Genomic DNA, 24,766 nt, shown 5'->3' with positions numbered 1-24,766 from the left:
GACCTTTCTCTGCCCTCAGTGTCCTGTGCACACTTCTACCACAGAGCATCTCTCACTACGTTATAACTGCTGACTTACTCATCCATCTCTCCCACTGGAATGCAGGCTTTTTGAAAAAGAGTATGTTCTAATATGTAATTTAGGTGATTAGCTTAGTGCTAGCTTAGAGCAGACATTCTTTACAAGAAGATGCTCTCTTAGCAGAAGCAATTTGGACTAAGAATTTGTCAACTAATTGAAAACAGCATTTAAGGGGGGAATCATAAAAAGTGATTTATATTTTATCGGGTCTAGATTAACATAAGACATCTAAAAGTATATTCCTTCACTGATCTCTGGATATCAGGCCAGGGCCTTTGCTTCAGGTTTACGTGTGCAGATTAACAATCAGCATTATGCACCAGCTATGATGGCCAGTTTGACTTTCCTAAAGTGGACCAAAAACTTAAAGACACTTGAAAAATAACTAGAGTAGTTGATCATTTTAGCTATTTGTTCAAACAGTTGTACTAATCCACATCACCCTCATTTTTAATTCAACAGCAAGATTTTTAGGTGAGGGGTGCCTGGGTGGCTCAGTTGGTTGAGCAACTGCCTTCTCCTCAGGTCACCATCCTGGAGTCCCAGGATCGGGTCCTGCATCAGGCTCCGCGCTCCGTGGGGAGTCTGCTTCTCCCTCTGGCCCGCTCCCCTTTCATTGCTCTCTCTCTCAAATAAATAAGATCTTTAAACAAAAAAGATTTGTAGGTGACCTCCTCATCAGATCTTTCTGAAGATTTCAATTTACACCTTTATAGAAAAAACATTTAACACTCACATTTTATCAATATACATACTATTCAATTAAATACACACCTAGAAAGACAAGAAACAAGCAGAAACAGGTTTAGATCTAAGCATCTAAGATAAATGTCTACTGAAAGAACAGAAGGACTGAAAGAGAAAGAGTGGAGAACTGATGGGCTTCCTCCAGCTTTCCAGACCAGCAACATGTAAGAGGGAGGCACGACAGCAAAATCGTGAGGTCAACTAGCCCTTTAAATTCCTCAGGGACTCCCCATAGTTTGCATCTAATTCCAACTCCACTGTACCCAAGTCTGTCCTTGAAATATTACCTGCCACATTCTTACACTACACACACACACGCACGCACACACATGTGCACACCCACACACCCCTACTGTTCCTCCAGTTGTTCTGATTTATCTACAGTTACCTCAAACGTACCTTTCCTGGACTTAGGATGTCCCACTTCTCTACCTAATTAACTCTTAATCATCTTTAAAGTCTCAAGTACCACTTCCTCCAAGAAGCCCTCCCTGATGAGTCCCCTCCGCCTAATGAAGGGGGACATGTCTGCACCCTGTTATATGCAGGTGACACTGTGTGCTGGCCACCCAGGGTCCGTCCTAGGTTATGCCTATTGTCGCAGACTAAGTATTAACAGCAGTCCTTTCACTGTCAGAGTGTCCCAGTTTGACAATAAATCACATGGTCCCCCTAGACACTGAGGGATACGACAAAGATGAAGCAATGATCTATGAACTTTTGTAAAAATAAATAAAACACATACACACACTCAGATCTTCTGGTTTCTCAAATATTTATAATTACTGTTCACCCCTGTTTTATTTTGAAAAGAGTCACAGTTTGGCCAACAAATCACATACTCACACCTTCTGACTATAACTATCTCCCAGTACTTACTGCACTATCCTATAAATGTTTTATTCTCTATCTCCTCGTCAAGGCTATACAATTCTTGAGAAGCAAGGGCTTCTCGTGTTTATCTTAATATCCACACATCAGAGCCCAATGTTCAACACATACCAAGTATTCAGTAATGTTGGTCGACTGTGAACAATCAATTAGAAGACAACGCTTCTAAATGGCTGCAGCATAATCAGTTTTTTATAAACACCTGAATCATAAGTGATCTATCAACCCTGACTAATGCCCAGACAGTAACTGTAGAGTGTTATAATCATATTAATCTCAAAGCAACAATATCATCAGCAGTAATAATACAGAGTACATAATAGTATTTGACATACTGGCTCAATTTATTCAAATAACATGAATATAATATACTATCACATGTTTTTACCAACACCACTACCACCAAAAGGTGATTTTTTTTTTACAGAACACTTTTTTTGTGTCACCAGAAATGTATATAAACCCCCTAAAAGTTATTGTATTTTTATTTAAAAAGAAAAATGCAGAACACAGCTTAGCAATTCTCTTCCTTAGAGTGCTATTAAAAGCTATTTCTGCCTGGGGAAAATGACACACATTTTGTACCTAAACAAATTTACATGAACAAGCAAAGAAATGTCATATTTTAGCCTAATAACAACTGTCAGGCCTCTCCCAGATAATATAATTCATGGAGGAAACATACAAACAGTATGATTTGAAGACCTTGGATTATTTGTTCCTATGCAGTTTATTACTAATTACTTAAAAGTCACAGAGAAAAATGGAAAACTGTTTTCTGGATAAACAAAAGTCATACTCAGCAAGAGCCTGACTGATTAGAGAATGAGAAAACTGACTACCAAAATAATTACAAAATTATAACTTAGGTCTGGAATTAAAACCAAAGACATTTCTAAAATCAATTATCAAGGGGGTGGGAGGCAGAAATTATCCAAAAAAAAAAAAAAAAAAGCATTTCCTCTCTAATCAAAGAAAAGTACAAAAGAAACCACATTTTAATAAATAGGTCAGGAAATAAAAGGTGGGGAAGAGACTAAATGGTAAGAAATAATTCAATTGCCTTCTTTAATTAAATTTTCAATTTTCATGTAAGAATACAGATATATTCACATATACAATTTACCAAAGTTGTAGCAAATTACTGTAATTTCTAAGTATTTTTACAACTTTCGTATGGAGCCTCAATTTTGGTATTTTCTTGCAACTAATTACAAGCTTGGTCGATCACTCAAAGCAGAAATAAAGTTAAGGCAAAATGAATACTCTCCCCCTTCAACCCTCACAGCTATATCTCATGCAACCATACTTTAATGACTGTTTCTGGTTAGTTATAAACTGTCATTATCTTACAGGGCATTGGATGGAGATTTCCCAAATGAAAGAGCACAACAGCTTCAGCCAGCTAGAGCAGGGGCCAGAAGAGATTACCATCTATAATGTGATCACTCAGCCTTCACTTCTAACTGCTAACTTGAAGGATTTCACTTATAAATAAATCATACAATCATTATACATGTACAAATATTATCACCATCATCCCCGTTTGGACCTTCAGATGTGGGGAGGGAACGGAGCATAGGTAAGGGACATCAAAGGTTCCAAGCACTGATTGTGTACCTACTATGTGCCCGGCACTGTGGCAGTCCGTAAGACAAAGTCCCTGCCTTCAAACTGGAAACAAACTTTATTAAGTAGATCATCTGTCAGCAGGATCTGAATCCAATCGGATTCCAAACCATGTGATCTTCCTACTGCGACTACTGCCACTACAAACTGCCCCAAGAGGGAGAACTCCGTTGGCAGGTTTTCCAAGAAAAACAGAGGCAGAAGAACAACTCCACTAAGATATGAGGGAAAAAACTGCGAACTTTTTTGTTTGTTTGTTGTTTTTTTTTCCTGAAACAGCTTCAGAGGTTAGAACCAAGTAAGAAAACCTCACCATGAGAGTTAATTTTATGTGTCAACTTGGCTGGGCCAGGATACCCAGATACTTGGCCAAACATTATTCGGGATGTTTCTGTGAGGGTGTGAGATTAACTTGAATGAGATTAATGAATGAGATTCATTTTGAATGAGATTAACATTTAAATCGAAGTAAAGCAGATTGCCCTCCATAACGTGGATGGGCCTCATATAGTCAGTTGAACACCTGAATTGAACAAAAGACCGACTTGCCTTGAGCAAGAAGGAATTCCCCAGATGGTCTTTGGACTTCAACCCTTACTCTCCAGCCTGGGTCCTTCCCTGAGTCTCCAACTTGACAGATTTTGGACTTAAACTACAACATCAGCCCTTCCCTGGGTGTCCAGCCTGCCAGGCCACACTGTAGTTCTTGGACTCGCCAGCCTTCAGAGTCGTGTGGGCCAAATCCTTAAATAAATCTCTCCCTGTCTGTGTTTCTGTTTCTCTCTCTCTCTATCTCTCTCTCTCCCTCCCTCTGTCTCTTCCTTACCCCCACACACCCCCCTTACACATCTATTGATTCTGTTTCTCTGGAGAACCCTGACTAATAATACTACCTAAACATTAAATACAAAACATGGAAAAAAGACACCTTCAAAAGTATTTCACATTAACTTGTTGTGATGAGCCCCAGGTGTTGTATGTAAGTTCTGAATCACTAAGTTCTACACCTGAAACTAACATTACACTGTAGGTTAGTTAACTAACAAACTTAAATAAAAACCTGGGGGAAAAAAGTATTTCATATTAATATTTACAGTTTATTTCCACCATCCTCCAGTGAGAGGAATCAACTCTACTTAGTCAATGGTTCCTTTCTAGATTAAGGGTAAGAATTTCACAAAACAATAAGAGCCAAAACCAAGTAACTTCAAACTAAAACTTCTGATTGCTATATCTGCAAATGGGGCAATCTCCTGAGAGTTCTCTAGTTCCTTAAAAATACTATTCACAGAACTCATTATTCAGAGAAGGAACCAGCAACATAAAAATTCCACAAGCATCAGAATCTCCAATGGAAAAACACGAGTTTCATCTCAAAGTTAGTTGGGTGCATAATAATGTTGCCTTTTCTCCTTTTTATAATCCTTAAAATTATATACAATCAATCATATGAGTATTACTACTATAAAATCAATATTCAATAAAATACAAATAGAATTTATTAGCCACACTGTATGTAGTAAGGTTTAAGTACACTCATGGAAAATGATAATGCAGCACCAGTGTATATAACAAGACAATTTAAATTAGGACTTCACCAGAGCTTATAAAACGCCAGAATTGCTTAAAAGTGTAAGATTTGAGTTATCAGTTGATCTAATTAGGCCAGAAGCAATACTTTAAACTTCTAATTTCAGAAAGCTCTGCCACTCAACAAAAATATTTTTGTTATCACCTATATGCTCCAGCATTATCTACCAAAGCTTTTCAAAAGTGGAACACTATCCAATCCAATGCATGAGAGGAACTGACCCTTTGACCCTAACTAAAAATATTATATACTACCATATAGTCTAATCATACATCAAATGAATCTCTTTTCAGCTAAAACTTTTCTTAAGAACAACAGGAAACTACATATTGGCTGGTGTTTTGTAACAGGAAACATATTCAAAAGAACACTGTGGAGTCCTAGAACTCAAAATCCTGTTTTTAACTGAGAGCATGCAAATGTTTTCATAGGATTACATACAGTCAAGATACTAAACTTGACATCTCTACTCTCTCAACTTCTGACAGAGAAAAGCTGTTGAGGCTCAATAATTTAACAGATCAAAAAGAAAGACATGTGGGGGGAGGGGGGTGGGAGGATGGGTTAGCCTGGTGATGGGTATTGAGGAGGGCACGTTCTGCATGGAGCACTGGGTGTTATGCACAAACAATGAATCATGGAACACTATATCTAAAACTAATGATGTAATGTATGGGGATTAACATAACAATAAAAAATTTAAAAAAAAAAGTTACATAAAAAAAAGAAAGACATGTGGGAGAATTGTTAGGCTTTTATAAAACAAATATTTATTATTTTTAGTAAGACTAGTCATGAAAATATTTTTCTCGTCAAATCCAGAATATATGCTCAGTTTTTAAAAGCATACTTTAGGTTACAAGTTAGGATATCACACACAAAATAGCAACTCAAGGAAAGTATCTAACACCTATGCAAATGTTATCATCATAATTTAAAATACACTGGAAGGTCTTCCCCCCATAATATTCACAAGCTTAACCACAAATGTGGGATCAATTTTACCAAGGATTAAAAAGTATGCACTTAATGAATTCGATTGTCAAAATACACCCATTTTCTTAAACCAACACTTTCTTCAGTATTCCGTAAATTTATACTCTCCAACCAAAATTTTTCTGTGACATAATGACCTCCAAAGAAAATAACATTAAAAATTAATCATTTTAATCTTGGACGATGTGAAAAAATGTTTCTGTCAACTTCTTAAGTTGTTATCACTGATCATTCCAATGTGTTCCCATCACCTTTTTTTTTACATATAATTAAAGAAGTAACATATGCTCACTGTAACTCCAGAAAAATATAAATAATTTTTTTAAACATCACCTTTATTCTCTCCACCCAGGAATTACCATGCTTAACATTCTGACGTATGTGCTCTCAATCTTCATTCTAGGTACACATACACATACACTAAAAGTAAAATGGTGATAAAATACACTAAAAGTAAAATGGTGATAAAAGTGCATGTTAAGTACTTAACCAGTCTTTTTACCCTATAGTATACTGGGTATAACAATAGTCTTCACCTTGATAATTTTAGAAGACATGACCTATAATAGATTTAGCCTATTACCCTACATGCATATATCATAATGAATTATTATGACATTTATGAATTATTATGACTATTTTAGACATGTCAGTTCTTTCTACCAACTTTCTACCAAGACAAATAACAACTCTGATGTACTCCTTACCAACAGTCACTGACCAAAAAAATACATTGACCATAAAAGCAACTCAGAACTCATATCCAAAAATGGCCTATAAACACATGAAAACATTTAACCTCATCAATAAGTCAGCATAAATCACAGAATGTATGAGAGACATTCTTCACCCACCAAACTGAAAACTATAAAGCATATAAATAACACCAAGTTATTGGTGCAGGGATTGTGAGAAAACCATTCCAATGTAATGCTAATTATAAACTAATACAACCTTTCTAAATAATAATTCAGGCGGTATGTATGAATAGCTTTAAAATATTTTAGCCAATAATTTTATTTTTAGAAATCTATACTAAATAATCATAGATAATTCTAGATCCTGAACAAAAAACTGTATATAGGGTTAATTCCTTTTTAATGCTAATATAGTGTTATGCACATATATCAAAAGTCAATGAAGACTTGCTCTATGTTATCATCATTCTTGCATTCTGCTTTCCCTATTATTTTGTAGATTTTCACTTCTGATTCAGTTTTTGTTTTCATAAGGCTTGTTTGTGTGGTTAATGTTTAGTGCCCCATCTTAAAATTTCTAACAGGAACTGTGTGCTCTGGGCATAGTATATTATATAATAAGTCATGCACAACTTAAATTACTGCATTTTATTATTCTACCTACAGAAGAAACTTCTAAAAACAAATACATCTTAGGTAGAGGCGCACAAGGTGATAGTCAAACACCCTACAGTTACTTTTGCCATCCCCCCTGAGAAATGGGTTCTTTTAAAAGTATATGTATATATATATCAGTTGATTCAAAGTGCAAGTGTGAATTTATGTCTTTTTCTTTCTTTACGAAACAATTTTGCACATCCATTTTATCTGAAACAAGTGATCGGTAAAAGAACCCATCAATACAGCACCGACTCACAAGCTGATCTTAAATACCAACCAATAAACCCGCTTTCCCCTCTCCTCAACTGAGGTCCCTTACAGTGGAAGGAAAACTCTTCAAAACCCTGAACAGGTACCTCTGATTTTGAGTACAATTTAAAATCCTTGTATTTGGGGCGCCTGGGTGGCTCGGTCAGTTAAGCGTCTGCCTTTGGCTCAGGTCATGATCCCAGGGTCCTGGGATCAAGGGCCCTGTCAGGCTCCCTGCTCAGCTGGGAGTCTGCTTCTCCCTCTCCCTCTGATCCTCCCCATCCCCTCATGCTCTCTCTCAAATAAATAAATAAAATCTTTAAAAATAAAATAAATAAAATCCTTGTATTCAAGATTAGACAAATTTTCAAGCATGAATGTACCCCCCGTGGAACTCTATCCTGACATACTTTTGGGAAAGAGGAACATAAGTAAAAAGTAATTTTTGGAGGGCAGCTCTTAAGTGGATGAAAGAGAAGGGTCCGCCCCACTGTACAGTGACAGACCTGAAGGCACAGAGTCACTCAGTTTCTCAGGGTTATGCCAGTCCAAAAGCATCACGGGGAAAATTCCACAAAGAGCTACTCTGGAAGCCTCTCACCTGGTCACTCCTCCATAATCATGACTCTTTATCTTTTAGATCCTTGCCAACCACTACGTGTTCCAATCTAGCCCATGTATTTCAGCTGGTATAGAAAACAACTTGGAGGATCAGCTTTCCCCAAAATAAAACTCATTATCTGACTTAAAGAGAGGAAACTAACAGGTCTATGAGCCATTTCACCTAAAACCACTTTTCCTGATACATAAATATACAGGGGAAAGTTTTAACACTACAAATGCTTTTCTTAAATCCCTCTGAAAATAGATTAAGTGAAGAACAAAACTTTCCTCCTCCTGAGAGATAAAATTTCCAGATGTCTTTATACTCTGCCTGATTCATTGTCCTTTTTGTAAGAACAGATGCGTGAGAGAGAGCAAGTTAGACTGAAAAATTAGGAATTTTGCAAAAAAAAAATTATCAATATCTCAATCATGTTGAACTGTGCTATGAAGCTATTTCCAGAACAAAAGGGAGTGAAGCAATTAATATGTCAGCAACCATATTACAAAACATTTCTTTATTCTTAGGTTCCTCAGAAGGGTGTTTAATATATAGTTCAACCCATACTTGCAAAAGTTGAGTTTCTCTAAAAAGCCACTCTATAAAAATGTGCTCCCTTGGATTTAAAATTTTCATCATTTTAAACTATAATTTACAGCATAAATAACATTCTCAAGAGCAACTAATATAAATTCATTTCCACACGGCAACAAAAGATGTCCATTTCCCTTTGAAATAATAGCACAAATATTTATGATAGTGGTACTTACTGTACAAATCTGTTTAAGAGATAATCAGAGAATCACAAGAGCTTAACGCCGAGAAGGGGTCTTTTACAAGATAGCCTCCATTACAAATAAGAAAGCCAAGGCCTCAAGAGGCAATTTGTCAAGTTTACAGAATACCAAGTCACCCTTTGTGTTACTTTCATTACCAGTTAATAGTATTTAATAGCAATATAGATACTATGCTTCAGTAAATAACATGCAATAAACTAAATGAATGCCTGCCCCAAATTACTCATCTCATAAGTGATTACATTACGATAACAGCCAAGTATGGCATATGAATTCTGTATTAAAATATTGAAGAATAAGGAGAATTTTAAAGAGTGAAGTTTGTCTCTGAACAATCCCGATGAACATAAAAGAATAATGAAAGCAACAACGTAAGAGCAGTAGGATGGAAAGAAGCTGATCAGATCATCAGGAAAGGACAAGGGTCCCTCGTGCTAAGACCAATGTAAACATGAAATCAACATTAGTGCCTCTAACAATAGCCCTGCACTGAAGCAAACGCTTAGGCTCCATCGGTAGCAATTTCAGATTACATGCGTGGAAGTCAGTGTCCCTCACAAGGGAGCTATTCCAACCATCCTCTTCACCACAGGCACCATTCTTCCTCAGTTTTCAAATACCCTCATCCCCTCCTGGACCCTGCTGTCTCCTCGGCTTGTTTTTGTTTTGTTTTGGTTCTCTCCATGAAATTGCATAAGGGGCAGACAGTATCTGTTGCTCCCACATCTTGTCACTTGATCTTTAGACCGTGTCAGCACCCAGAAGATTCTTTTGCCCCTGCTCCTTAGGCTCTCCTATAGTCTGCCGTCCTCAGGGTATCTTAAATTTTACCATATCGCAAGTCACACTCATTGTGTCTCCTTTCAAAAAGCATGCCCCTGATTCCATTTACATGAAATGTCCAGAAGAGGCAAATCTATAGAGACAGAAAGTAGATTAGTGTTTGCCAGAGGATGCAGGAAGAAGGGGGATTGGGAATGACTGCTAAGAGGCACAGGGTTTCTTTCTAGGGTGATGGAAATGTTCTAGAATTAGATAATAGTGATGGTTGCACAACACTGTGCATAGACTTAAAGCCATCGAATTGCATGGTGAATTTTATGTTATTTGAATTTTATCTCAATAAAAAACTGCAAATTAAAAATAAATGAAAATAAGCACATTCACAATGCTGTACAACTACACACACACACACACACACACACACACACACACACACACACACACGGGGTGTCCCTCCTTCTAACTTTCCTTTCACCTTGCAAAATAATAAACTCCCAAAGGTGGAATTATTAAAGCAGAAGCCAAATGATCATCTGTCAGCAATGTGCTATTCAAGAGCTAACTGGAGTGAGGGGAAAATTACACTAGATTACCTTGAAGGATTTTTCATCTTTAAGTATCTATGTCACAAACCAAAATGAAGAAATGAGAACCAGGGGAAAAATTTTTAAGTGACCAGGAAGAAAAAATATGAATCCTCTCTTCCCATTCAAAATGAGAACTGTAGAATATAATGAAGCAAAAGAACAAAAATGAAGCAGATCCAAAAAGGAAGAACACAATATTAAGAAAAGAATATTAAGTAAATTAAATAACGGCACAAAAACCAAGAAATGATATTCAGAGTTTAATATACCAATGCTTGTTGTGTTTATGGAGAAATTATCCCATAGTTAACCATATCTCTCTAGAGAAATTCCGAAACCTTTTTTGTCCTTGAGTGGTGAAGAAGATGTTGCAAAAAAATCTAATGCAGATGAGATTTAAATCAGATTACTACTGATGGGCATGTAACTGGGTTAATAAGGTAAACAAGGTGTGGATAACAGAAGGTTATTTTCCCCTAAACACAGCCTCTTCCCTTTAAAATCCACTAACCCAACAACCAGTGTCCTTTGTGAGGAAGTTTAGAGGGGAAGACAAAAAATCATGGAGGATACAAAAAACAAAAAACTGTATCTTTCTACTACAAATAAATGCCAGAAAACATCTGTAATAGTTTGTTGCAGAAAAGAACCCTTTTTTGACGACCAAATAACCAGCATTTAGTAAAATAGAGAAGAGGTATTAGTATACACACTCAATATTAGAAAAGGGGTACATTAAAATATTTGTATATTATATTTGTACAGTACATTAAAATATCTGATATATTTACCTGGTTATAAACCATAGGTTACAAGACATCAGAAATTTAAAGGAAGTCCAATTTAAATATTATGACATGAAAGTTATCCAAATAAAAAGAAACTAAATAAGACAACAATCCTTGCACTCCCTCTAGTTTATTAATTTAGGCTTCCAAAAAAATGAAAGAAACGGAATTTCTGAGTCTATCAAGAACTTCTTCCTCCTGTTTTTTATAATTAAAAACTTATACTGTTGTATAAAGCCCTTGTGTGGTCTAACACAGGAGTCTAGGGTGTGACATTTTAATGACTCAAATTTTTTATGTATTTAGGGATCATAATCCACTCTTGTATCCACAACCATCATGCACATTACAACTTTATACCTGTGTCAGCTTCAAAGAACACAATGCCACACAACCAGCTACAGAAGACCAATCTGGAAAGAACGTGTTAAAGGAGCTTCCCCAACATTCTGTGACCAGCTCCTTCCAGAAGTGAGAAAACTGTACTTCACAATCATATTCCAAACAGCGATCTGTTGACCAGCAGCCTCAGCACCCACTTGAGATCTTTTTAGGAATACAAGATCTCCCCTGAGACCTACTGTTTGTGAATTTGCTCTATTATTGAAGAATATTAAATTCTGTTATAAAGGTCAAGAAAACAAATGGGATGGATGAGACTCGTAAGTGATGGTCACTAATGGTAAGTAAGCTAACAGCTTAGGAGGTAAAGGCAACACTCCGAGGCTCAATTAGATATAGATAATAAGAGCTTATAAGCTTCTAAAACGAAGGCCAAGTTCTTAAGATATGTTAAAAATAGGTAAGGTAGTAAGCTGTAAGACATTCCAAAATAGAAAATATGATGGAACAAACAAGAGGTTCACTTGTAGAAAAGAAAAGGATGGAATGACCAAGTCATCATCGTGCCATCTCTGGACTGCCAGACACGCCATCTCCATATCAGCCACCCACCGAGGACGCCCAGCCTGGTCTTACTCCAGACCCGCAGGTGCCTGTCCCAACAAACACAAAGAAAACCCAGGGAAACTGGCAAAGCTACAGCTGTATGTAAGTGTACTTGTACCCTCTCTCGTCTGTAGAGCAAATACCATGATATCATGAGCTGAGGGGATTATTAGTATCTGGAGCCCTTGCTCAAAATCAGCTGTGGTCCTCATAACCGCACCCTCAATGGGAAGGGTGATGTGAAAGCGAGAAGGTCGGGACATAGGAATATCGCATACCTGGGCCTCAGGTCATAGGTCGTGTGGTCCTTCCAACCTTTGCACCTTAGCTGTGTTAACTTTCCCCATGGCTTTCCTCTTGCTTCTGGCTGTTTAAACTGATTTGATAAATACTGTGATTCAAACATTTAATTTGCTGAGCCTATTCCATAACCCGTGGGAAAGCCGATGGTCTACTTGGAGGCTAACCTTTGCATCAAGGTGATTTCCCCCACAATACCTACTGAATCAGAAATCTGCATTTTAAAAGATCCCCAGGTGATTCATGAGCATATTAAATTTAAGAGCACTGAGCAAGACTATCTGAAGAAAGAGAACGACAGAAATTTGGATCTCAGAACTATACTCTGAACACCATCCCGAATAAAAGGTCTCATATATGCCCTGTGTACCAACTCAGAGCCCCAAAAGAGAAAGAGAATGCTAAGGGACCCACTTTCAACAAGTATCATGTAAGATTTAGAGAAGCACTGCTGCCCTTGGTGATTCTCCTTTGAACCCCAGCTCTGTAAAGCTCCATACAGTTGGAGAAAACACTCAGAAAAATACAGCACAACATAACTTAACATTAACCCTGCAATCCCCTTCTTGCTAAGGGAATTAGGAAAATACCCTTTTTCTTCTATGCTATGTTTCAAGAACATCTATCCAAAGGACATAAGGGTCCCAGAAACAGAGGAAGGTTATGATTGCCTTAAAAAGGTTGCAGGGACCTTAGAAAGAGAATCCAAGAACAGTTCAGCAGAATAGCCTGAGAAGCATCCTTAACGGGCTATCCACTCCCCACCTCCCAGCAGTTGCTGACCTGATCAGCTCCAGTCATTTTATGTATTTATTACATTTTATTGTATATTGCACTGTTCACCACACATAGTAAGGGCTCAGTAAATGTTCCGAATTAATAGAAAACAATAATGAAAAATATCACCCCTTCTCTCCTGGATTCATTTAAAGCAAATCTAATTAATTCAATCTCTTGGTTTTGAGAAATTCCTGAGAATGAAGGCTAATTCCAGATCTCAAATTAGCATGGTTCATAACACTCTCATTCCGTATCTCAAACTTGGATTTTATATTTTCCATTATTAATCAATTCCAGTCTAATTTTCCACAACACTGTGAAACACGTCAATCTATCCACTAAGAAACAATCCATTTCTAAATGTCACCAACAATTATGTATAAGTAATATGCTACATAGGAAAGATCAGCTATCATTTTGATGCTTTTCTAGGTCCAGATTTAAGACATCTTAGGAAAATATTATTTAAAACATCTACAGAAGAACTGAAATAAAAACTGAGGAAATGATCACACACACACAAAGATCATAAACAAGATGTAAAACGGAAGTCTGAAAGTGTTGAGAATATTTACTCTAGTGAAGAATAAGATGAGAATATCAGGAAAAGAATATAAAAGTTCTAGAGATCATTTCTATAAAGAGTAAGTAACCTATGGTTGCTGAAAGAGGGATATGTTTAAATTTCAAAAGAAAAGATTTAGGTTGGAAATCATAATCTCCCATTCCACAAGGGAATCTTTACAAAAAGAATAAGAAAACATACATAGGGAATGGCTCAGCATATTCCCTTCCAAATGGTCTATCAAATCCTATTCAATCCATGCATTTAGCACAGCCAAGGACAGTTACAGTCCTCACAGGACATTAGACTTTTCAGCACAGGTTTTCAGACTTTTTACATGGGTTTTAAATACCAACTGTTGAAGAACTGACTTCATCAGCTCACACAGGAAAGAGGTAACATTATAGATTTGTGTGTCTTCTACATCTAACAGCATGAGCACAGACACATGATAAGCTTTCAATAAATACTTGCTGAATTTCATTATTACCACCCTCTGAGGCAAAAATCTTAATTGGAGAATAATATAAACACTACCATCACCAGCACCAGTAGAAAAGTAGTTCTCAAAATTTCCAAGCGAATCCACTTACATGTTAAACAATGAGAACAAGAAAGAGTAATTGTCTTATTCACTACAAAGGGCTAAGAATGAATCTTCTGTTTGCAAACTTAATCCACTCCCAACTAGTACTGTTAACTGCCCATAAAACCTGGTGCATTATCTTTGTTTCACAAACCTTATGCTTGATGTTCTTAATAAAATGTGTTACAACTTATATGTATGTACTCTATTTCATTCTTTATTATATAAAATAGTTTATTATATAAAATAGTTTATTATATGAAAATTAAAAGGCAAAATGCTTTTTGTTATAAGCAATAGTAGGAAAAAAATCACTTGAATTTCAGAATATCATACTCCAAACCTGGTTTGTTCACCAATGAACAGTCATATTTCAATGAGAAATCCTTTAAAATGCATTAAACCCAACACCGTGCGTTATATTTTGTGCAGCACAGGACCCAAATACAAGGCTGGTGCCCCATTTGGTTGAGTAGGTAGTGTTCTACTTGATAAATTTTTGTAAGCTGCTATTCCCCCATTAGGGAGTTAGTCACTGGTTTTAACAAACTCCTTGAAGAGTTCATTTCAGTTATTCCTGCCTTGCTCAATGTGAAACAATTTAATCTTATTGCTTTCTTCCTAAGGGGTAGAAAGATGATGTTCAAAGGAAAGCACTTGGACAGGGAACATGCATGGTGAAATTAAGGAGCTCTCTGGGTAGGCCTGAAGGAAAGACACCTCTAAAGAGAGAGCCTAAGAATGGGGGGTGGGGGTGGAGGGGAGTAGAGGGGAGAGGTTCACAAAGGAAAGTGGGAAAACACAGCAAAGAAACTTAGCTTACTCAGAAACCACACTCACATCTCTAGTTATTTTAAACATAGTGTAATTTGGCATGGCCCATTCTGATCCAGAACTTTTGTCTTACACTAATGAAATGAAAGTCTGCCTACTAACACCTATAAATAATTTCATAGATTATTACTTTATTTCAAATTAGTATTTCATAATTAAAGCAAAGTCAAATTTCTCTTTGCTTTGTAAATTATCTCTCTTACAGCCTTATATGGAAGTTTCAAAAGATGGAAATAACAATAGACAGTGATTTCAGATTCTTTTAAAAGATACCATATCAAATTCCAAGTCTATCATATATACACACTGGACAAGCTAGGGGTCCCTAGAAAGTGGTTTCAAACTACACATTCTATCACCACAACCCTTCAGATTCCCCTAGGAGGGCATGCCAGATCTTAGGACAGAGGCTGATGGGCAAGTACACTTTGAAAAAGCACTCCAGGAGACTGTGATACTCAACCCACCACCTCCTGCCCCTCCCGCCATTATCAGCTAATAATGTTTCACCACCCGCCACTGATGTACATTGTGCTATTTCTTCTACACCAAATGTTAACTAAATGAAGTCATTAGAATAGAGCATCTGAATTCAAATGGCATTTATCCAGCTTTTAAGAGGTAAAAACATATACGTGAATGACAAATCAATTTAATTTCCTTTCATAAAATTTCATTTCAGGACTACATCACAAATTCTGAACTCAAAGCTACTCACAGTCACAGCTTTCCAATTAAAGTATTTAAGTCCGCTAAGACATTTCCATGAATCAAACTTTCACTACTAAGTAGCAGTACAAAAAAGAAAAAAAGTTCTTACATTCCTCACAATCCACTTACACTTAAGTAAGAGATAACTCAGATTTTTTAAGCAATTAAATAAAGACTATTATTTCAAAGTCAACCATACTTCTCTCATTGTACATTATGCCTCATAACCTAGAGTGTCCAGATTCAGAAAATTTTATTACTTATGGGGACTTTTAGTGAAACTAGTTAAAGAGGTAATTCTATTTCAAACTAACACTCCTGGTTTTCAGTGTTCATATTATTCATACTCCAGTCCATTGGAATGTATCTCACAATCCCCAAACTTCTTCAACTTTACTATTAGTCAATACTGGTTTAAGCAACCATAAAGCATATTAGGAAATATGTGGACACCTCTGAAACTTTTAAAATCACTTGACAACATGTGTATATCAACAACCGTGAATTCCTTATAGTTGTCAAATCTATTCTACAAACATTTAGGCCCAAATACTAAAAAAAAAAAAAAAAAAAAGAAAAAAAACTTAGAAAAAACTTCAAAAACAAACTGAGAAAACATACTTACCTTAATTGGAGCACTACTAAACTTAATTTTCCTATTTGCTGGGATGTCTTCTTCTTCTGGCAATCCAACAATTTCCGAGTATTCCATATCAGGTTGATAATAATTGTTTTCATCACTCTCTTCCTGCTCATCCTGCTCAGTGCCTGTCTCTCCCCAGTCTGAATTATACCTGGATCTTACCCTGTATACATTATAGTCACTGTGCATGTAAACATGGGTACTCTCAAAATGATCTGAATCTTCAGGTACTTCCTTTCCACACCTGGATCCAGAAGCAGCAGCAGAGGTAAAATCACCACCTGCAAGGTCTTTCTTCTGATGCATTGCTGCCTCACTCCCAACTAAATTAGCTTCGGCGTCTTCTAAAGGTTCATTTTGTGGTGAAGGGATTTCAGACTCTGGCATTGCCTTATTTTCAGCACAAGGTTCTTCAGGAATGTCTCTGTCAATCCCGACAAGAGTCTCTTGGTTAGATGTGGAGTCCTCGGCGTCCTTGCTCTGCTGTGTCTCTTCACTGGGCATTGGGGCTAGAGAGGTACTTTTCAAAGCCACTTCTGGTACTGGAGTTGTATGACCCTTCTGAGCATCCTCTGCATCATCACCGTGTTTGCTTGGAGGAGCCCAAGAATTAGAATCCTTAAGGTGACCAAAGGTGTCAAGATTTGTAACAGTAACAGATGGTAGATTCAGGGGATAATGCCCAGTCACGGAGTATTCGTTGTTCTCCGCCTTCTCAGAAACAATGGCACTGGGGGAATCGGTGTTCTCAAATACTGCACTCAGTTGACTCACAGTTGGGGAGACAGCCTCTGTCCGGGAGCTAAGGCTGTCCAAGGAATCGGTACTGCCTCTGTTGGACTTCAAGCCACCCCATTCATCCTGAGGTTCACTCCCTCCAGCTTTCTCTCTCTTTGGGGAATAGCGGTTGTTTTGTCCTGATTCATGCACACTTCTCTCAAACATCTTCCGAGTTTCTGTGAACTTAGAATATGAAGGGCCATCGTACATTGTGTCAAATCTACTGATTCGTTCTGAAACGGAGGACTCCAACTTAACAACTGAGCCATCTGTTTTTTCCAGAAATTCTTTGGGCCTCATTCTTCTCTGCGGAGACGAAGGTCCACCTTTCCCCCTTGTTTTGGCAATGACTGCAGCATTTTCATTGGGTTCCATACCCATCTGCATGAATAGATTTTTAATTCTGTTGACGTTGGAGCCATATTTCCTCCCCCTGCTCTGCTGGGAGCCCTCACCTTCTTTTGTTTTTTGTTCCCCATCTGACTTGGGTTTGTCAAAGGTACTTTTCAGTGCCTGGAACTCAGTTCTATAAGCATTCCTGTGAGGAGAGGCACTTCTGAGAGTGGTTCGTTCACCTGAAGACTCGGTTTTCAACATTTTTACTTCAGGGGTGAAAAGCCAATGTTCATAATGATCAGGAAAAAAAAACAAAAAAACAAAAAACAAAAACAAAACACCTCTCTTCTCTAATCACCAGTATTTGGTCAAGAAAAAGTACCTCTCAAATGGCATACTGTATCAGTGATCCTCCCAACAGGTGTATTAGGAAATTATTCAGTCAAGAGTTACACAAAATGGCTTTTTCAAAGCAAGACTAGAGGTTCATCTGTAATAGAAAAGAATGAATTTCTAAATTCATTTACTTATTTGAACTTAAGTTTCGTCAATTAATAATACACTTTTGAAAGTGGCTTAGCCAATGTCAAACAGAAAAAAAAATTACTTATTGGAATGGGAATTTAAAAGCCAAGTTATACCTCTGATTGGTCTTTGGTAACAAAAATGTTTCAAACACAATTTGGAGATCCCTAGAGAAATCACACACTAATACACAAGTCACACATAAGTACAAGTACACTAGGTTAGCCTAAGTTTCTGCTGCTTTTGTGAATGACCTTCAAAGAAACCAGCAGTTCACAGATCTTTAAGATATCATCAAACTGTTCAGAAAAAAATGAATTTCATTTGGGATGCTCCACATCAAGTAGAATTTATTCTTTCTGTATAAGCACAATTAAAAGTTTGGATTCTATAAACAAAGTCCAAAAGATGCCTACAGAGGCTTATTTCACTCTCTCTGGTCCAATATTCTCATTTACAGCATCCCCAAAGCAACATTAGTACATTTTCAGGCCAAAACAAGCAGAAGAAAGTTCTTAAATGAAAATAAGTTTCACTCTAAGTGCACTCACATCTAATACCTGGAAGTTTCCTAAGAGTGGATACTATTAATTATAGAATGAGATGTAGACTATCATGGGAATAAATGCAGGAGAACGTGACGATCAGAAAGCAAGTATCACATGAAACCTCTTTTCATAGTCCTGATTTGTTTACTCCCACTTGCCTCTTACTACAACAAGCTCAAAACGCAACGCAATACATGCTTGCTGGTCTCCACTAGCCCACAGCTGGATTTTATATCAATATGCCAGTAATCAAATACTTCAAGATCTGCTGAGGCGCAGACAATGTAGTCCTAAAGATTTTTCATTTTGTTTTTTGCTTTGTTTTGTCTTTTAATATTAGGCCGAGCCATATCACCCTCACGCACAATCAGCTGAGGAAGCACACACTTCGACTTAAACCGCCTCCGAACTCGGCTTCTGGCCCAGCACGCATGCATGGCCCATGCAGACAAACAAGAAAGGCTTGAGAGTGTGGTGCCTGTTTTTTGGTAAAGCATCGACAATCTCCTTGTCCCCTGACATTTGTTGAAGCCTTACACACCCTCCCCTCCCCCCTACACAGCCACCCCACTCCCTCCCCCGGCCAATTCGAACCCGAGGGGGGCGGGGGCGGGGGAGATGGGGCCGCCGGGGGACTCAAAACCTGCCCTCACAAAAGACAAACATAAATAACACCAACTTGAGAGGCAGCCGGTTCCCAAGCCTGGTTCGGGACGCAATCCCTCGGCCCCGGGGCAGGGCCGGGAGAGCAGGTGACGCCAAGCGCTATGGTAGGAGGTCGCAGTCTAGCTTTGTGCCAAAAAGCACCTGAAGTCCTAACACATTGGCTGCGGCTCCCGGCGGCTGCCAGGCGGATCCCCGTGTGGCACGGGGAAAGCCGAGCTCCCTGGCCACATTAAAAAAAAGAAAAAGAAAAAAAAATTACAGGGTAATGATAATAAATCCCTTTGTTTTTCCTCCCAACGTGCCAGGAAACAATAGATCCCACTGATAATGCCTCCGATCCTCACCCTATCGCTCCCCAACCACAACCCACCCCCACCCCCAGCCTGCAACTCAGCCTTTGTACGTCCCGATTTTTTTCCTCTTCATCTCCACCCTCCCCAACTCCTCGCCCCGCGCACAGCCTCCCCCTTACCCGAGCGGGAGCCGCCGCCGGCGGGGAGGGTCGGGCGGCCGCGGCTCCCACCCCCCCTTCCTCAGAGGCGCCCCCCGCCCCACGGTGGCCGCGGCTCTCTCCGCGCCGGCCGGCTCGGCGCCCCTCCACCCGCCGCTCACCGCGCAGCGCGGAGGGCGGCTGCGGCGGCCGCTTCCACTCGCGCCGCGGCCCCCACGCGCGCCCAGCCCGCGGCGGGCGGCCCCGGGAAGCGCGCGGCGCTGCCCAACGCCATTGCGGGCGGGCGGCGGCCCGGGCCGCGACACGCTCGCACACGCGGGCCGGCCTGGGGCGGGGGGTCCCGGCGCGGAAGGGGCTTGGCCCACGTGCGGTCACCCGCGCCGGGCCGGTTGGGCCGCCCGGGAGCCGGGGTGTAGTGGGGGGAGAGGCCGCGGGGGTGAGGAAGGCCCAGGGTAACAGGTGCCTCACCTCGGCTGATGGGATTAACTCTAGGGCCGCAGAGAGAGGGAGCCCGGCAGCAAAATCCCAGGAGAGGGAGAGAGAGAGGGAGCCTCTGGCGGCCAACGGAGGGCGAAAAGCACCGGCCCGAGGCGAGGCCGCCCCACCCCCCTCGGCCGTGGGCTCGGGGCCTCCCCGGCCTGGGGCAAGGCCTGCCCTTCTGGGACCCGGCCGCCTTGCTGCTCCGGGGGTTGGTTCGGCGGAAACTGGGATATCGATTGGCTCGCTGCTGGGCCCCCACAAAGTCTGCAGTGAACTTCATGACCCCGGGGCATCTAAACCCCCAGGCCACTCTCCAGGCCCGGAAGGCCAACACCTAGGCCACTGTGCCCCGCCTAACACCCACCTTGACCTCAAGTCTCCACTGTTAAAAGGAAAAGGATGAGGAGTTCTTCTGACTTTCGCGTCAGGATGGAGTTTTTCAGACCCCCCCCCTCCCCCTTTTATCACTGCTCAATCCCCCTTGCTCCCCTCCCCAAAAAGACACCAGAAGTGTTACAGCCTTGCGGCAAAATATAAAACTGATCATGACAGTCAATGTGGACCTTTAAACCAATCCTCCCAAAGACTCCATAGGGCAGAAATGACGAAAGGATAATTTTTCAAGAAGGGAAAACCGTAACTCTCATAGAAATATAAAATAAAAATGTGTCAAATATCATTTGACTGATTAATTAGGGAGCGAATCGCAAATTGTTACAACCCATTCCAACAAGGATGTGAAAAGCAGACCTTATGGACAATCAGTAAAGAGGCAAAACTGGTTAATATTCTATAAGGGGCAAAAATGAAATGTTTTGAATTATCTCTTCTACAGGGAAGTAATGGTATCTCTAAAAAACAAAGTAATTTTGCATTTCTGTAGATAAGAACATTTACATTACCATTAATTTCTACAGCCTATGAAATAGTAAAATGGCCTTGTCAAAGGTCAAAGGAGCAGACTCCTGTAGAACCAAAAATCCAGAGTCCTGTAGATAACATCCAGCCTCCCATTGAAAGGACACCCAGTGATATTTGCCCATTTCAAAGTCTTAAACAAGTTTTCCCAACAGAACTATTATTATCTGCACTTCCCAGATGGGAAAACTGAGGTTTAGGTTTTTTACCTTACCCATAGTGTTATCAACTAGTAAATGATTATAGTTGGATATGAACGCCAGCAAGTCTGCATACAGAATCTACACTCTAGGAGCAAAATCTCTTCTCACTTAATTTCAAAAGGCCTTTGTAGCTACTCAATTCTAAGTATCATTTATTTTGAACGGTGAAGTTTTTTCTTCAAGCTCACCAAATTCTGGGTGCTTTCCCAAGAAATTGGCATTCTCTGTCTACAAAGTGGATGTCACTTCTATAAGCATAAACAGATGTAGCAGGCAATGTGAGGGGGCTGTGGTTCCAGTCTCCACTTTTGGAAAGAACATTTGTGCTGTCTGGGATAATTTAGTGGAAAAGTTCCTGTCATTTATTTGCAGTATGGAAACCATGTTTTTTAGGAGAATAACCTAAATAAATGCAAGAACCTAATCACTGAGTTCTGTCTGTAGAAGAGGGGGCAGAGCTGGCAATAAAATCAGTCTTACACCTCTTTGCAAAAAGATGATTCATACAGAAAAGCAACCTAAAGAATTTGGTTGCTTTGGGTTTCTTTTTTTTTTTATGTGAACCTTCTGGATAAATTCATACTGAAGGAATGAATGACAGAGTTTTTAAAACATAATGCTGATAATTTTAAGATTTCTTGATTGCCCACAATCTACTTTCCAGTTCTACCACTCATCTGTTTCAAGGGTCTACTAGACCAGTACTAATCCAATACATGTGGCTATTTAAATTACTTAGAATCAGGGGCGCCTGGGTGGCTCAGTCGTTAAGCGTCTGCCTTCAGCTCACGTCATGATCCCAGGATCCTGGGATGGAGCCCCACATCGAGCCCCACATCGAGCCCGCATCGAGCCCCGACTCAGCCTCCCTGCTCAGCAGGAGGCCTGTTTCTCCTTCCCCCACTCACCCTGCTTGTGTTCCCTCTCCCACTGTGTGTCTGTCAAATAAATAAATAAAACCTTTAAAAAAATTTAAAACAAAATAAATAAGTTACTTAGAATTAAATACAATTAAAAATTCAGTTCCTTTAGTCCCACTAGCCACATTTGAAGGACTCAGTGGTTAGTGGCTACCCTATTGGACAGTGTAGATACAGAACATTTCCATCACAGAAATTTCTTTTGGACAGTGCTATCCTAGACAACATTTGCATTTCTATAAATTAAAAAAAGTATATTGACTTTATAAGGGTTAAAACTTAGTTCAATAGATCATTAATGTATTGAGGATACAAGGTCATAAGTTTTGCATGTTCCAGTTGGAAAGGGGCTAGAGCAGTGTTAGGGTGTAAAAGATGATGTTTGGTATTGACATGCATGGTGTACAAAGTACAATGCATTGGGAGAGATGATTTTCCCATATGATTTTTTTTTTAGAAGTCCTGGAGAATACTGTGGACTGTTATTCTTAGTTCCTTTGTAATCAGTAATACCATTATTAGTAAAAATGGACCATAAGATTAGTAGATAAAAAGCACAAAATGTAGGGACACCTGGGTGGTTCAGTTGGTCAAGTGGCAGACTCTTGATTTCAGCTCAGGTCATGATCTCCAGATCATGTGATCAAGCCCCACCTCAGGCCCTCCTGCTCAAACGCTCTCTCTCTCTAAAATAAATAAATAAAATCTTAAAAAAAAAAGTACAAAATGTATTCTATGTTGTTTTAGGGGTTTTCTCAATATGTTTTTAAAGTTCTCATAATGGATATTCTGAGTAACTAGTCAAAGAATTATATTATTCACAAGTATAAGTGAAATATTAGGTGCTGTTATAAAATTAAGCCTAAATCAAGCCTGAATCAAATTTTAAGACTAGGTAATATTAACTAAGCTAAGCCTGAAGATTGCCTATCACTCCATAATTTAATGCAGGAAGGTCGGGCGCCTGGGTGGCTCAGTTGGTTAAGCGACTGCCTTCGGCTCAGGTCATGATCCTGGAGTCCCGGGATCGAGTCCCGCATCGGGCTCCCTGCTCGGCAGGGAGTCTGCTTCTCCCTCTGACCCTCCTCCCTCTCATGCTCTCTGTCTCTCATTCTCTCTCTCAAATAAATAAATAAAATCTTTAAAAAAAAAAAAATAATAATAATAATGCAGGAAGGCACCTGGCTGATTGTATGTTAACAGAAGGTTATGGAAAGAAAAGGATAGAACAAAGTTAAAGGTCTCTACAATAATTTCTTTATGGAATATACAAAGTAATGGAAGAGCAATTTGTATAAGTAAGTTTACACATAGCTTTAGCAAAAAAGGATATTTTACTCCTACTACTATTTCTTTACCAATACTAATAAGAAAAATGTGTTGATAGTAATGAAGCAACTTGGTTACCAGAAGTGTATTCATGACTGCTTATTTCACATTTGCAAATACCAGAGTGCTTTGTCCCCTTTAGATGTGAATGTTGGTATTCAGGTATCTTAAAGGTCCATCTTTTAAAATAACCATCCCTATTTAAGGGTAAAAATTTAAGTCTGTCTTACAGTGTTTTAGTCTTTCGGTATTTCGCAGACACTCCATTGTAGAGATGAAATATATTTCTGTAAAATAGTGATAGAGTCCTTAGGCTTACATTCAGAATACATCAGAGAGCTCTATGATCAGTCTGATTTTGTGTTACTAGCTATGAAATTAAGCTTAAATCAATAAACAGATTTTTCTAATCTAGAAGGTGTCATTTCTGCCCAAATAAATTGATAAGATTCAGCATTGCTTTCTACCTACATTCATGGCTTGGGCATGCCACTGAAAATTTATACCATCATCTTGATCCATTGATCCATTTCTCATTCTACAATACATCCAGTATCTTGGCTGTTCAGCCTAAAAGTAGGCTCGTGATGGGTTTAAGTACTTACTTTTTTTTTGAAAGTAATAAACTATAGAACTTCTTGGGATTCCTAAAGACATTTTTTAAGTTGCTATTAATTTCTTAGCTCTACAAAAAAAGTTCAATAGATTTACAGTGTGTTTAGGTCAACATGATGCATCTTCTCTTTTTTCCCTATTTTTACTTTATTTGGTTGCCCACACAAAACACAGTAAACCAAGAGTTTTATTAGACTAGACATTGGTATGATGTTTTCATTACTGTCACTGCTTCTAAGTTTGAAACAATAGCTGCTATAACCATTCTTCTCAATTTTCAGTTTTATAATAGTATAAATTGCATGTTAGTGTGAAGTGTTTATCTGTCTCTACAGAAGCCCGTTTTACTTTCAGCAGATTAGCTCCTCTGGCAGAAGGATTCTGGTGGTGGTATTCTGCCAGTCCTCCACCCACAAAGTGCACCTGAACTCTAGCATCTTTGGGATTGACATGTTGTCTACTCTGCTTCAGAAGAATTTTATATTTCAAATCAGAAACAAAATGGGAGAGGCATGGTAATCCTTCAC

General features: G+C 39.0%; 1 protein-coding gene across 12 annotated transcripts in view; it reads right to left on the bottom strand.

Moving 5' to 3' along the window:
- The window catches only part of PPP1R9A (protein phosphatase 1 regulatory subunit 9A), a 297,767-nt gene extending 277,419 nt beyond the window's left edge, over positions 1-20,348 (bottom strand). For 3 of the 12 annotated variants that reach the window (XM_036115671.2, XM_036115680.2, XM_078059276.1), the window contains exons 1-2: positions 19,337-19,690; positions 16,451-18,074 (exon numbers count right to left, since the gene is read on the bottom strand). In XM_036115671.2, the coding sequence (XP_035971564.1) occupies positions 16,451-17,845 (1,395 nt within the window). In that variant the 5' untranslated portion in view covers positions 17,846-18,074; positions 19,337-19,690. Of the gene's footprint in view, positions 1-16,450; positions 18,075-19,336; positions 19,691-19,795; positions 19,993-20,242 lie in introns of those variants that run through there. The other 9 variants (XM_036115672.2, XM_036115674.2, XM_078059272.1 and 6 more) reach the window with 8 other exon arrangements.
- Between the last annotated feature and the right edge of the window lie 4,418 nt (positions 20,349-24,766).

This window comes from Halichoerus grypus, chromosome 12 (genome assembly GCF_964656455.1).
Source record: "Halichoerus grypus chromosome 12, mHalGry1.hap1.1, whole genome shotgun sequence".
Classification (NCBI taxonomy): domain Eukaryota; kingdom Metazoa; phylum Chordata; class Mammalia; order Carnivora; family Phocidae; genus Halichoerus; species Halichoerus grypus.
Note: the sequence above shows the minus strand (reverse complement) of the source record. Positions and strands in the feature narration are given on the sequence as shown.